Genomic DNA, 15,478 nt, shown 5'->3' with positions numbered 1-15,478 from the left:
TAAAGTTTGCAAAAAAAAACATTACCTCGATTCTTGGTTTCTTATTTATTTGCACATTTATTTTTTATTTTGTTGAGTGACACTTTGTTGTTGTTCGGTGCTGTTTGTTTCGCTGTATATAGTTGCAAATTTACAAATAATATACATATTTAGATTGGACCTGTTTGTTTACTTGAGATGGGCCTTTGTTTTTGTAACTCATAATTTATTTTTGTATAAATAAAGCCATTTAAATAATACATATTTTATATTATGTATAAAATTACTAGTTATTCATTTTACACATAATTTGGTAATAAATTGATTTAATCAAACAAAAAAATCAAAGGAGCCACTTGGGAGCCGAAAGAGCCGGCTCCCTAGAAAAAGACGGAATTCCCATCACTATATAAAAGCCTACCAATATTGCCATTAGCTTTCCCTAATAAAAGCCCTTTAAAAAAATAAAAGAGAATTTTCAGGTTTAAGTTTATTTAAAGCAAAAGTTACAACAAAACTTACAACATGATACAAATGACACAGACACTTTAAACAATATGGCAACAACGCAACCAGTAAAGCAATACGGGTAATATATAAGTTTAGACACACCTTAGCATTTAATGTTTTTTCTTGTTTTTTTTTTCTTTAATGTATTTTCTGAATTGTAACACATTCTGAATGTAATATAAAAGACTGTGTATAAAATCAATTAATGGACAAATATGGAATTATGTAATTAACAAAATAAGTGTTAATTCTCCACAACCTCCTGACCTAAACCCTAAGCTAAGATGGTGATTTGGGATGAGCTGGAGCTTCACAGTGTGAAAAAAAGCAGCTACTATTGTTCAGCACAGTTTTTTTTTACAGTACACTTACATGACTTACAGTCATTCCCTTTGGCCATTTGTTTTGCAATACTCACATTTTTTAAATGCTGGAAAATATTCTAATGAACATTGTGCACATTTAAGGGATCAATATGACAGCAGTGGTGAACATTTATAAATATACAAAAATTTAAGAGATTATAAACTGAAAAAAAAGCATCATGACATCATCTCAGGACTTCTCAGAACTTCTTCATTGCCAGTCTGTTTGGACACATTCATCGTATGATGGAGGATCGTCTGAACATGTGTTGTGCACATCCATCGCTGTTGTTCCATAATCACTGTAACACGAGTTCTGCAAAAAAAAAGCAGATTCATTACATGTTCTTCTCCAAATCTTGGATTTTATTTTAAGTGGCTATGAATGGAGCATTTATTTAATTACATAATTATATACACGCTGCTCTCATGTATTAATAAAGTCAAACTTGTACTAAAAGTTCACAGCTATCATTTACCCGATGATCTGTGTAATCTTGGAATGCAGTGGGCGCTGAAGCGTGGGCTGATTGGGCTGGAGGCACACTGACAACAGATCCCTTTAAAATAGAGATACAGAGATTATCATGGAGCAATAGACATGTAAGCAGAGACATAAATACTTAAAGCATTAAAAATATAAGTACTCAGTAAAACACAATATTCATATTAAGTTATGTTGTTAAAATATTATTATAATTGTACAGGAAGGCCTTTAGTGCTGTAGTTTGGTTGTGGTGATGCTTTTTGTAACCTATTTTTTTTTTTAAGTCAGTTAAGCATCTGCCGACTGTAATATCAACAGTAGTAGCAACAGTTGTAAAAGTACTAAAGTATTAATTGTTGTAAAAGTAATAGCAGCATTTGCAGTAAAAATTGCACTTGTGGTTTTAGAAATGGTAGAAGCAGCAGCAGACATAGTAGTAGTGACAGTAGCAGCAGTAGTGGTAATAGAAGTCTGTTTTACATAAAATACAATTTCTAAACAATACTCAACTATTTTGAGTTAGTTGAACATTTGTGGGCACAAATTCATTTAAACAGAGATCTTTGAGTTGAACCAACAGCTTCTTTTCCATTGGCTTCTGTCACAATCTATTTGCACACTGGGTGTGTCAAACAGTTTCTGACACTCACCATCAGTGTGTAGTGATTACTTTAGAAATAAACAAACTTCCCCTTTAGTTGTAATAACTTAATGTTTTAATTTATGCTAACTTAAGTTTTCTTTACCCATTACTTGACCTTTTTAAGGCAACCGTTTTCCTCAAATATTTTAAGTAAATTCAACTTATCCGGGCTTACATAATTACTAGTAATTACATAATTACATGTACACGCTGCTTTTATGTAGTAATACAGTCAAACCTCCTACAAAAAGCTCACAGCTATTATTTACCTGATGACCGGCGGGATCTTGGAATGCAGTGGGCATTGAAGAGTCAGCTGATTGGGTTGGAGGCATACTGACAACAGATCCCTATAAAATAGAGATAGCAGTTACATACACAGCAAATTCTGTTTTTTGGAACAAACTCCCTGAGAACTTATTTTTAATGTATAATCGTGACCATCAAATACACTCTATGACAGAGTTAAATTAACTCTTTTCTGGGAGTTGACCTTTTAACTCTGTACCGGAGTTCAATCTGAACTGTTGTGGGAGTTAAAAAACTTACCCCATCTACATTAAAATACAGCTCTCAGTTGGAATTAATTTTATCATAATCTCCCTCCCAGCGTTAATTTTTACATTGCATCACAACTCTAATCCTGCATTTCAGTTCTTAGTGCACTGGCAGTACTTTTAACAGTACACTTAACAGTACAGAAGATGGTAACTTGCTCTTATAGCCAACAACACGTCGGCTAGGCAAACAACCATTAAATCTTTGGTGGTGTAGTATTTCAGAGTTTATTCCAAGGTGTTGAGGTGCATGACTGAACTCTCTAATGGGCGTGTCCCCCAATCCTAGCTCACCATCAGTGTGAAGTCTCCCTTTCATGGGGTGTTTCATGATATTTTATATAATGATTGTTTGCCTAGCCGATTGTGTTGTTGGCTATCAGGGCAAATTACCATCTTCTGCACTGTTAAGTGTGACGCAGTGCTGGCAATGCACTGAGAACTGCAATGAAAAAATATACACTGACATACTTGTTAAGAATGAGATTGTTATTGTAATCAGTAATGATGAATTTTGTTGTCTTTTTACTCTTAAATGTTCCATGTTTTTTTAATAATATTAGATTAATAATACAATTCTTTGCATTATTTGTTAACACTGTGAAGGAGTTTATGGTAAAATTATCTCCAGCTGAGAGCTGTAGATGTAGATTAACTCTAGATGGCATAAATATCTTAACTCCCTCCACTGGCTTCCTGTTGCCGCCCGCATCCGATTCAAAACCCTGACGCTGGCCTACAAGGCAAAAAACGGACCAGCACCTTCATACTTGATGGCGATGGTCAAAGCCAGATCTGCACCAAGAGCTCTTAGAGCTTCCAGCACGGCTCGGCTCGAACCTCCATCACTCAAAACACACAGAAAACAGACATCCAGACTCTTCTCTGTGCTGGCACCAAGGTGGTGGAATGAACTTCCACTGGATGTCAGAACAGCAGAGTCACTCGCCGTCTTCAAACGTCGACTGAAGACACATCTTTTCAAAGAGTTCCTAAACTAATAAAAAAAAAAAATAATAAAAAAAGGGTTCCTAGGGTGACATGATTAAGCTCTATGTATCTCTTGATCCTAGTCTACAAACTAGCTTTGGATATCTTAAGTAACTTTGAAGCACTGTTGTAAGTCGCTCTGGATAAGGGCGTCTGCTAAATACCATAAATGTAAATGTAAATGTAAAACTCCCACAACAGTTCAGATTTAGCCCCTGAACAGAGTTAAAAGGCCAACTCCCAGAATAGAGTTACTTTAACTCTGTTATAGAATGTATTCAATGGTCAGGCATATACACTTAAAATGAGTTGATATTAACTCTCAGGGAGTTTATTCCAAAAAACAGAATTTACTGTGCAGTAGCTTTAGAAGTAGCAGTTGAAGTACCAGCAGTAATGTGAATGCAGTTGTGGCATCAGTAGTAGCAATTGTAAAAGTATTATTAGTATTAGTAGTAGTATAAGTAGTAGCTTTTGTAGTTTTAGTAATGTTAGTAGTAGTAGTTTTAGTACTAGTACAAGTAGTGGCATCAGTAATAGAAGTTGTAGGGTCAAAAACAGTTAAAGCAGAAGTAAAAGTCGTAATAGTGGTAGTAGCATTTGTACGATAATTCTATACAAGAAAAATCTACTGATAGTTTCAGAATTCGACACATGTAAGTGCTAAATTTTCCAACTTTAAAACAGTCAATCAAATGGAGCTGTAGACTGTCAGTCAGTGGTTGCATGTTTATCACCTGAATTTATGTGGACAAAAGGTCCATTTTATTGGTACTGGGTCTCTCACCGTTGCTTCGGGGCAGTAGCCTTTTAATCTGTTCCCTAAGAACATTACGGAGCTGAAGCAGGCAAAGAACGTGAACACCGTCAGGAATCCTGTGAGCACATGAATCCGGTGCTGATGTAGAGTGAAACATCAAAACACAAACATATTCCAATTATTGTCAAGATCTCATAATATCTAAAGATCGCAGATGGTCGTCAAGTTTTGAACTGCAGAAGTTTCTTCCTGCAGGTCATATTTTGTTGTAAAGCATGTGGAAGCCATTTAAATTTAGTGACTTTATGCAGCAAAAAGAAAGCAAAACATACCTTAGCTTCTATGCAGTCATAATCCCATAATCCGCTGCACTCATATCCAAAATCCATGATAAAGTCAAAAAGCAGTAGAACAATCAGGACTGTTGTAGCTACAACACTGATTACATTTGCCCACGCAGAGTTTTTCACCTACGAGAGATGAAGGAGAGCAAATGCTGATTTTATTAGTATAAATTTGAGATGCATTTAAAGATTCTCGTGTCATTTTCAATTACATTTGTTTCATTTTTTATAACACTAATAATAGATTTAAAAAAAATGCATAGTAGGGCTGCTCTATATTATATCGTTTAAGCATCGTCATCGCAATGTGCGCATGCGCAAGAGTCACATTGCAGGATGTGCAATTAAAGGCAATTAAACCAAATGAAACCAATTAAACCAAATGTCATGTTACAATGATTTTGATTCTTGACACATAAAGTAGATACACAGCGCTGTCTCTGTGTCTGTGTGAGTGACAAGCTGCTGCTGCTTGAGAAGCGCGAGGGGGCGGTGCACTGTTTATTTTTGTTATTATTTTGAAATTTGTGGCATTTTGTTAACTAGTTCAGAGAATTTACTGTTTTGAGCCCCACTGAATTAAGGTCTATTCCATTATTTAATTCTTTATTGTATTTCTTTATTTTCTTAGCCCATACACACCCATACTCTCATCATAGCCAAAAAGAGTCATCTTGTTTTTTTCTGTGTGAATAAATGAATTGCATTTTTCAACCCCTAAAAGTTAAACACCCCAGTTTAAGGTCTACATATTCCTCATAGTAATATTGTGTAATGTGGGCTAGCTAGTGTGGCTACTGCGATACACAATATGAGTGCAACATTTCAACTGAATTAATTTTGCTATGTGGTTGAACTATATCAAGGAAACAATAATTTATATTTAATTTAATTTAGATTCTATTGAGCCAGAACATTTTTCTGTCTTTTACTAAATAAAAATAACATGTGTGACCTGTACTTTAAACTGAATTTCTGATCCATACCATAAAAAACTCATAAAAATGTATTGCACATTACACATTATATAACTATATTTACACTATATAATGCTTCTTTGCTCAGAAATCAGAAATAAAAAAAAGAACAGCACTGTACCGAATACAGATGTTGACATCCAAAAAAGGGATTGGAATTGTTCAGTGGTGATGCAATACTTAGACAGCCGGCGAGGAAGTGCTAAAAGAGAGAAAGAAAATAAAAATTTTAGCAAACCAATCATTTCAGTGTGTTCCAGTCGTCCACCTGATCCTGCACATCTTAGTGAACCCTGATATAACCCTGATATACCTCTGTTCATACAGAAGTGAAGTGAATGTGGGCCAAATCTGGGGTGGGTTTCCCGAAAGCTTCGTAACGCTAAGAACTTCGTTAAGTCGTACTTAAGATTGATCATTAATTAAAGAGTGTTTCCCAAACCCGTGCGTAACTAAAGTACTCGCTCGCAGATTGACGAGTGCCCTCACCCAGTCGTTATTCTTAAAGAGCTTCTTTAGGGGATCTCGACCTGCAGTCTACATTGACAAATTGGTGCGCCTTAAACACCAGGGACCGCCAATTTTGAGGGAGAAAAATTATAATTTCCATGGTTGAATCAATTATGTATTACTATTAATTATAATCCATTAAATTATTATATAATTATTATATAATTATTATTATATTATATTATATTATATTATTCCCCGTGTCTGCGGGTGCTCCGGTTTCCTCCCACAGTCCAAAGACGGCACGTTCAGGCTAATTAGATGTCGGATAAAAATTGCCCCTTAGGTGTGAGTGTGTGAGTGGATGTGTCTGTGTGTCTGTCTGCCCTGCGATGGATTGCCGGCCTGTCCAGGGTGTGTCCTGCCTTCCGCCCCATGCCAGCTGGTATAAACTCCAGCCACCCCCCGCGACCCTTAACGGATAAAGCGGTAGGCGATGAGTGAGTAAGTGAGTAAATGAGTTATATTATATTATATTATATTATATTATATTATATTATAATGCCAACTTTGTCTGTGGCTTGTATTCTAACTGGGCATATTGGAATTGGCCAATCAAACCCAAGAATAAATTATTAAAATCCAGATTAGCGATGGTAGAGTTCTTGACATTAATGCTGCAAGAAATGCAATCAGTCAATTCCTGCAGATGATGCTGACGGTCTAAGCAAAGCTGCAAAGTCACCAAGTCCGTGGATTCTGTAATCAGGCTGTTACTGTGGAATACACACACCTGTACACAATTCCCACCAGGCCGGGAATTAAAGCACAACACAATATATTTCCATGCTATTGGGAAAATCCCATGTACTGTAGGTCTGGTGCAGGGGGTGCCTGCGGTGTCTTTAATCACACCTACACGTATTGTAAAGGGTATCGGTGAATGTGCAGGTAATTTTTAATATTATTCCTTAATCAGGTGCTTCTAACCAACATTGTGGCCGTTCATCTGGGCAAACTCTGGGGTGTGTCAGCTCACAAATATATAAATACCAGTCAAAAGTTGGACACGTCTCATTCAATGTTTTTATTTATCTATTTTTCATCATCGATTAATATTAAAACCATCAAAGAACTATTAATTGACGCATATGGAATTATCTAGTAAACAAAAAGGTGCATGGCCTTAACAATCCCCTGACCTAAACCCAACTGAGATGGTGATTTAGGATGAGCTGGAGCTTCACAAAGTGTATAAAGTATAAAACATATTCCTGTTGGTTTAAAATGTATATACACAGGAACATACATATATGTATTATTATATTATTTTTATATTATTAATAATTATAATAATAATACATTACTATTACTATCAATATTACTATTAATAATATTAGTATAATATCTATTAATATAATATATATTAACAATAATAGTTTTAAAAAAGTAAAAAAAGTTTAATCTTTTAAAATAGATTCAATTTTCGAGTATTTATTTAGTCATATGTATATTTAGGAGTATTTTATTAATGCCAAAGTACATCCTTTTGTAATTTAAATTTCAGAATATTTCTACGTTTTTAGGGTGTCATAGTGAATAAATACTGCATATTGGCAGTGTTGAATCGATATTTGTGGATCGATTGAGTGCTCTTTTTCGGGGGAGGAGTCAACAAAGACTTTCTTTAAACTCGTTCGTTAATTTTCACTTTGCAAAGCTCTTTGGGAAACACTCGCAGAACTGGCTTGTTCTTTACTCACGTCATTCGTTAGTTCGTTCGTTATTCGCTAAGGTTGATCGTTTTCGGGAAACCCACCCCTGATCTTTTATGTTATATGTGATGCAGGTATGTTGTTTGTGTGGCAGTGTAAACAGCGGAAAATGCATTAAATCTGATATTTTCACTTTCAATTTGGGCCACTTGTCATAAAATGACTGACTGTAAAGAGAAGGGAAAAGGAACATCAGCAGTGATTTGAAGACTTTAGCCGCTTTACAACAAGCGTACCAGAGCACTGAAAAAATATGGGGTGATGTCTCTGTTTCACTAATGTAGGAGGTTTATGTTGTAACCGTGTGGCGATCCTAATCAATCGATCGAACATAGTAACAGATTGTGGCTGCAGAATCAAAGAAAAATTCATTAAAAGCTTGTCCATGTCCGAATAATGTGTCCTTTTTTCAACAAGGCTGGAGCAAATTCTCTGTGATAAGCTCAGCTGCAGCCTTAACTCATTCATAGCGCTTAAGATCCTGATAAGGATTAAAGGGAAACTTAAAGTAAAGCATTGCTCTGTCACACATGCGTGTCAATTACAAAGTGCAAACCACAGAGATTTTAGATATGGGTCATAAATATATCATATAAATAGCCTAAAAAAATATCAGTATTCTGAATTTGTTCAAAAAAATGAATTTGGGACACTTTTACATAGCCTAACAAACGAATCTAAACCACAGGCAGGGTGAATTCTCAGCAAGCAGGATCTGTTTATTTCTGGTATAATATAATAAATGGTCCTCCTTTATAATAAGTGTCTTAAATAACTGTTTAGTCACCCATTAACAATCCATGCAATAACTGTGTGAGTACCAGTAAAGTATGTATTGATACAGATTAATTATGGTTGTACTGGTGATACAATTTATAATTACACTTGTTTATGTGTGTCAGTTAGACAGAGCAAAATATTTGTAATAACTGTTAATATTAAAACAGTCACATCAATAATTACTGTTATTACAGACACTTATTATGAAGTGGGACCTAATAAATAAACTCAGAGCTTACAGACAGACAGTTGAAGATAAGAAATCCAATATAGAGAGCAGCCGGGGCGAAGACTAAAAAGCCAATTCCAAACGCAAGAAAAACCAGTCCAAATATAATTTGAATAACCTGAGAAAAGAAACAAACATACAGATATTAAAGTTGCATTTATGTAGTTCAACCCTATAATTGTTAGTAGAAGACTTTATAGAAAACAGTTGTAACTAAGAATAAAACATTGTTGTTTTTATAAATTTTATTTAAAATTAATTATTTACTTTGCTTAAAAAATTAATTTAATTTACACCACATTTTAAGCAAAGCACGATGTGTGTACTACTTTAGTTAAAAATCAACACCTTACTTAAGTTTAAATCAAAAGTTATTATAAGTACTTAAGTTTAAAAAAGTATTGACTTCACTAATAACCTCCTAATTCATTTTTGGAACAATTCAACTTTTATTATTTTATAACAGTAGTGCTTTAGCACTATGTGTAGCTTAATTATTTATGGAGAAGCTGATATAATTCAATACATAATATTTAAAATGGCAAGTAATTCACAGTAATTCACTCTGGAGAATGATTATAGCACATTACTGTTTAATATGAATAGTAATTTTCTAAACTAGAGTATTACAAATTTGTGGCATAAATAAATATACAATAAAAGTGTAATAATTCTGTACTGTGTACTTTACATGTTTAGAGTCTTTAGTTGCCAATAAAGCACTATAAAATTATACTTTACTGTAAATAAAGAGTAAAATACATTGAAGCAGAAACTTGTAGTTCTTAGGCAGTATAAAGTCATGCTTTGCAGTAAAGAAAATGGCAACTTGCACATACTGTCTAGAACACCGAGGCCAGGCAACAAGCAATTATAGAAAATATAACTAAATATTCAAGAGAGCAAATCTCTAGCAGATCTCTCACATTTTATTGGAAAATGTACAGGTGGGTTGTTTTATAAGGCATCAAAAGATTCATCGTATTCTACAGTTTTACAACAGAAAAATGGTAAATTGTTATTTATGAAATAATTTTACTGTAAAAAAAAAATCTGAAATTGGTTGCAGTGTAACATTATTATTATTATATAATGCAATTATTTTTACTATTTTTCCTGTAGAATTTACAAAAAAAAAGTGGAGGCTACAAATTGCAAACTTCCACTTTATTATTCCATCATTTCTAGAATATATGTTGGATGCCATTGCTGAAGTAATTAAATGGATTACCCCGATTGTTTTTCTCGACTGTTTCTGATATCTCCAACGCGCCGTGTCAACCACTACAGTGATCCCACCAGTAGGTTCCCCGGCAGTAGGAGCACTGGCAGTAGGGGACCTTTCAGTAGGGGTCCTGGCAGTAGGGGCCCTGGCAGTAGGAGCCCGGGGATGCCAGACTATAGTTTCATTTTGCTCTGCTGGGAATCCTTGGTTTTTGCCCCAAGCAGCAACAGAAAACATCCTTATCAAATATTTATTCACCTGTAGAAAAAACACAGCATCCATTATAAGAGTAAAGTCTTTGTGCATCGTGCATTCATTTTATATTATAACTAATATATTAGTTTTCTCTCTGAAACAAAACATAAATTGCTCCTAAACTAGTCAAATGCAGCTATAAGTCCACTATATTAGCAAAATAATATAAATTGGTCCTGTCTCTTTAAGAATCTCACCTTGTCATTTGTATTAAAGACATCCATCACAAAATCAGGCTGTATTCGGAATGGCATACTACATACTACTCGCGTACTAAATCTGCCTAAAGCCAGTATGCAGTACACAGTATGTGACCAAACTGAGGATCTGTAGTGCACTACAGGTACCCGGATGGTGTACTACTCCGCTCCGATTTTGCAGTGTGCATGGGGAGCTATCTTCGCGGTGTACTGCATCCCAACATGCATTGCGACTGGCTTCTCCAGCTCGCTTCAGAAAAAAACAAGATGGAGGCGAGTGCGAGAGATTTTTAAATTTTATAAATAAATATATTTTTTAAATTAAGGGAATTATTTTGGAAAGTATTGGCTCACCGCTGTCGAGCCCCCTCCGCTGCCGCGGCCGAGCGCTGTCCGCCGCCGGGACCCTCCGCTGCCGCGCGTTCTCCGCGGGTGGGGACCCTCCGCTGCCGCGCGTTCTCCGCGGCGGGGACCCACCGCTGCCGCAGCCGAGCGCTTTCGGCGACCGGGACCCTCCGCTGCCGCGACCGAGCGCTTTCCGCGGCGGGGACAGCGGAGGGTCTCGACAGCGGTGAGCCATTACTTTCCTTGATGCAGTAAATTATTCCCTCAGTTTTAATAAATTATTCTGTTATTTTAATAAATGATTCCCTCAGTTTTAATAAATGATTCCCTCAGTTTTAATAAATTATTCTGTTATTTTAATAAATGATTCCCTCAGTTTTAATAAATTATTCTGTTACTTTAATAAAAAATTCCCTCAGTTTTAATAAATCGTTCTCTTTATTTAATAAATAATTACCTTTGTTTAATAAATCGTTCTGTTGATTTAATAAATAATTCCCTGTGTTTAAATACATATTTTTCTTTTAAATAAGGGAATTATTTGAATACAAATTAATACAATTGTTTGATTTGTGTTGAGATTGTGTAAATATGAATGAGAGTTTGTTTAAATGTTTTCTTCTTGTTGGTACTTACATAGATGAAAATAGTAATCTACTAAAATAAATAGAAAAACATATTTAAATATAACTGGAACATACTTGGGTTGTGGGGGCTGCTGCTAATTGGTTGTTAGAATTGGGTTAGCTGCTAAACTCTAAAATAAAATCAGCAATTGCTGTTCTGGACAGTATGCAGATCTCATTAGTTTTAATAATGAAAAGGTAGGACATTTTTCATGTTCTTTCTGTTTACAACTCACTCTAAGGAATTCGGAGCACTACAGAGCACTGATTGGTGTGTCAGGGACCGTGTAGGGTACTACAATCAAAAGTGTTGCAGTACCGAATACTACATACTGGGCAGTGTGTAGTATGCAGTACATACTAGTGCAGTATGCAGTACGCAGTATAGTAGTATGCCATTCCGAATACAGCCTCAGTCTCTTCCATTTAAACCTCCTGATCACCATATGCATGAATAAAGAGTTGTCAAAAAATGTCATAGACAAGACTGTAGACCTGCACAGGCTGGACTGGGCTACAGGACCATCAGCAAGAAACTTGGACAGAAAGAGACCCCTACTGGTGCTTGTTAATTATCTCAAAGGAGCTGGGATTTAAAGTTTGCCAATCAACCTGAATGATTTAGTTTTTATTATCATGTGTACAGAATATGTATATATTCTCCATATATCCTGTATATAGACACAGAAAGCTACTGCTATTTAGATCATATGTAACTAAAATGTACAGAGAAATTCCTCAAGTCTTTACAGACATATGCTAGCGATTGGTTAGCGCAGCATGCTAACGTTAAGCTTGTATCTTTCAGGTAAAGAGTCAAAAGTCAGTAGTCAGTCTGTGTCTTTAAAATGTAATAACTGACAGCAAGTGTTTAAAGTAGCATTGATTTATTCATGTAGAATGTATTAATGAACTGCAGCTTGGTATTTATTGGCTCCCTGACGCCATTCTATAGTAGTGCTCTGCTACATAATGCTAGCTACTGGAGATATTTACATTAGGGAGGTGCTAGCAATCTTCCACGGCTAGAAAGGATAATATTACAACAATAAACAATTTTTTTTTTAAGTTTTCTTAAGTTCATCTGTGTAGGAAATAAAGGTTTTAACCGGATAATACCGCTCTCTACAGTTCATCTTTCTGCCCAATCAGTGAGCTCACAAGCTAACAGCAGCAGCTTAGAGCAGTCACTGCTCAGATTACATTATAACCAGATCAGTTAGCGCTGCTCACCTCAGGATGTTTATAACTACGGAGTTTAGTTGACACGACCGCCAGGTTAGACTGTTGAAGGCTACTGAAGACTATTAAAGGCTATTGGAAGTTACTGAACGGGTTATTGGGGGCAGAAATCAGTACAGGCTTTGCTGCGGTGAAACTGTGACTAGCGCTGTCACAGTGATGTTTATTTACATCATTAAAACAGATTTCGTTCTTTCAAGTTAAAAGCTCTGTTTTATTGCTGGAACGTTACTTACTAAAAATATGGAGTTTAAATCAGGTCCGCGCTCTTAATTACAGTTTATGAGGACAGGCAGAGCCAGGCTGGATTTTTTGCCCAATCTAAACTCTGGAGCGATGGATTACTGTTGTTCTTATTAAAATATTGTATAATTATCTATATATTAACAGCAAGTGAGATATTTTAAGCAGTAAGCTGACAAAACAGGCTGAGGCGGCTGATGTTGGAATACACATTCCAGAGGTATTGACATAACAATTCTGGTGTCTTATAAATATTTACACATTATATCTCTCCTGAAAAGATTTTTTTTTGGTCAGGAACACTATCAGCGATCGGCGATCAGAATCGGCCCCAAAAACACTGATCGGTCCATCTCTAATATATATATATATATATATATATATATATATAGTAACTACAGTAACCTACTAGCTTCCAACAAGTGACTGTATATTGCACAGTGTCCTTTATATGCTGAATCACCCATAACAGCAAAATTCACATAATTAATTTGCTTCAGGCAATGATAACCCACCTAAACATCCCTTAATTTGTAACATTCACTAATGGATTAGAGTGTCAATCCTGATCATATGCAATAAAACATTCAGTAAATCATTAATAAAGACCACACCACCAAACAAGCTCAGCAAAGACCACAACAACACTAACAGCTTAAAACATGCATATTAAGTGAACACTTACTGCTTTATTTCTGTTTCTCTGTGTTTTTGGAGAGTGTCCTCAGCACATCCACAACAGTCTGCTACAGCAGAACCGGAAACCACTCCCAACATGAACTCCAGCACGTAGTCAAGTAATCATCCAAGATTATGTCAGCCCCCTCCCATTAACTGAATCACTCCACCAGAAACACACATGGAGCTCACCACGCACTAGACTTCCATCTGAGTAAATAACCATATTCACCAGAAGCTTCTTCCTGTCTCTGAATTCCCTCTGTCCTTCTGCTCTGTGTTACTTTTCTTTCTGTTTATAGAAAAAGGTCAGTGCTGAGTTTCGCTACATGTGGTGTGGGGCGACACTGATCTTCATCTGAGGCTAAACAGACATGGCGAGAGCCTAGAGAGCCAACTCCAGATATATAGTAGCAATAAATGTTTAGACACATTTTTATAGTCTAATAATATATGGTAACAGTCTATACAGTAGACAGCGTAGATGTTTGTAGATGTTCAAGGACCACTTTCCGTATTTACTGATGGTTTACATACAGTTTGTAAGAAACTGTCGCGAGGTTCTGAGGTGTTGGCTTGGAATACATATTCTTACAGTATGTGGTGTGTCATTCAGGACAGATTGTTTTGTGTGGGAAGTTTGATAACCAACAACCAGCAATTAAATACATAAACATTAGTAAAAAAAATGTCTTTATCTGTGGGATCCCTCATATTTTTAACATCAGTTGAAAAATCCTGTAGTTTGGGCCAGACACTAAATTAATTTGATCATTACTTAGATTCCCCTTCATCTTATTTTGAGACACTCTCCTAAACTTTATTTTCAACTCTTAAATCTCTCTCTGGTATTATCCTAAAAAGTTATTCCTTAAAATTGAGACCTGACACTTAAACTCCCAAAATCTCATTTTTGAGCACATCTCTCAAAAATGGAGCCATCGCCAATCTAGCCCTCTGCTAGTTAGTTATAGTAGGATGTGTATCACCGCCAGTACCTAAAGTACAGTGACAAAAATGTCGTACAGTTTGGACACACTTTATATTCAGTGTTTTTTTTATATAATTTTTCTATTAAGAAATGCATATGGAATTATTTATTCAACAAAAAAAATATATGTTTTATATTTTACATTCTTTAAAGGAGACACCTCTTCTTGGTTAGATGACAACTGTGTGCATCTTTCATTTTCTTAGTCAGCTTTATGAGGTAGAGTCCCCTCACTGTAAAAAAAAAAATTAAATTGTTCTGCTTAATGTGATTTTTAAGTCAGCTGGACAAAAACTATCGAACTGCATCGTAAACAATTTCAAACTAGTCACCTCACCTAAGTTTATTAGGTTTTTGGTAAAAGTTGCCACTTTAACTAAATAGTTTGTGTTGCAAAATTTATAAACTGTAGTTGAACCCTAGTTGAGACCAAGATAACTACTCTGCACTACTGCACATGCTCAGTTTTACTCTTTAGTTGAACGGGGTCTACTAAGCAATTGTGCAGGGGTTTTTACCTGATGTTGGTCATGCTATTTGCATATTGGGCGTGTCCTCCCACCTCTCACTCACCATTAGTGTGTAGTCATTCTCCACATTCTCTTTTCAGTGCATCTCTTATATTTTACATATGCGCTGGAAGCAATGTAAAAGTAGCAAATGTTTGCATGTGCGCTGATTAGCCATAACATAAACCCTAATGTTGTGGAGGTTCCACTCTAAGTAGTAACTACTAAAATAGTTTATCTTATCACTGTAAAAATTAAAAATGTGAGAAACTTACTGCACAAACTTTAGTTCAGTAAATTATTTTTACATGTGTATAA

At 35.6% G+C, this 15,478-nt stretch overlaps 1 protein-coding gene across 1 annotated transcript; it reads right to left on the bottom strand.

Moving 5' to 3' along the window:
- Positions 1-456: 456 nt before the first annotated feature.
- On the bottom strand, positions 457-15,432 carry LOC103027108 (uncharacterized). The gene is made up of 9 exons (XM_007252154.3): positions 13,668-15,432; positions 10,078-10,329; positions 8,857-8,964; positions 5,734-5,814; positions 4,624-4,761; positions 4,319-4,429; positions 2,254-2,334; positions 1,334-1,414; positions 457-1,170 (listed from the first exon to the last, which is right to left on the bottom strand). Exons 2-9 carry the CDS (start codon positions 10,306-10,308, stop codon positions 1,066-1,068), a joined length of 936 nt encoding a protein of 311 aa, XP_007252216.3. The 5' UTR covers positions 10,309-10,329; positions 13,668-15,432; the 3' UTR covers positions 457-1,065.
- Between the last annotated feature and the right edge of the window lie 46 nt (positions 15,433-15,478).

This window comes from Astyanax mexicanus, chromosome 5 (genome assembly GCF_023375975.1).
Source record: "Astyanax mexicanus isolate ESR-SI-001 chromosome 5, AstMex3_surface, whole genome shotgun sequence".
NCBI lineage: Eukaryota > Metazoa > Chordata > Actinopteri > Characiformes > Acestrorhamphidae > Astyanax > Astyanax mexicanus.
This window is presented reverse-complemented; position numbering and strand designations above follow the sequence as displayed.

Excerpts from the sequence above, each read along its gene's own strand:
- LOC103027108 (XM_007252154.3), bottom strand. The coding sequence starts at position 10,308 with ATGTTTTCTGTTGCTGCTTGGGGCAAAAACCAAGGATTCCCAGCAGAG. Across the intron at positions 2,335-4,318 it reads GCTACTGCCCCGAAGCAACG|GGATCTGTTGTCAGTATGCC; the intron begins GTGAGAGACCCA and ends TCTATTTTATAG. Across the intron at positions 1,171-1,333 it reads AAGATTACACAGATCATCGG|AACTCGTGTTACAGTGATTA; the intron begins GTAAATGATAGC and ends TTTTTTTTGCAG.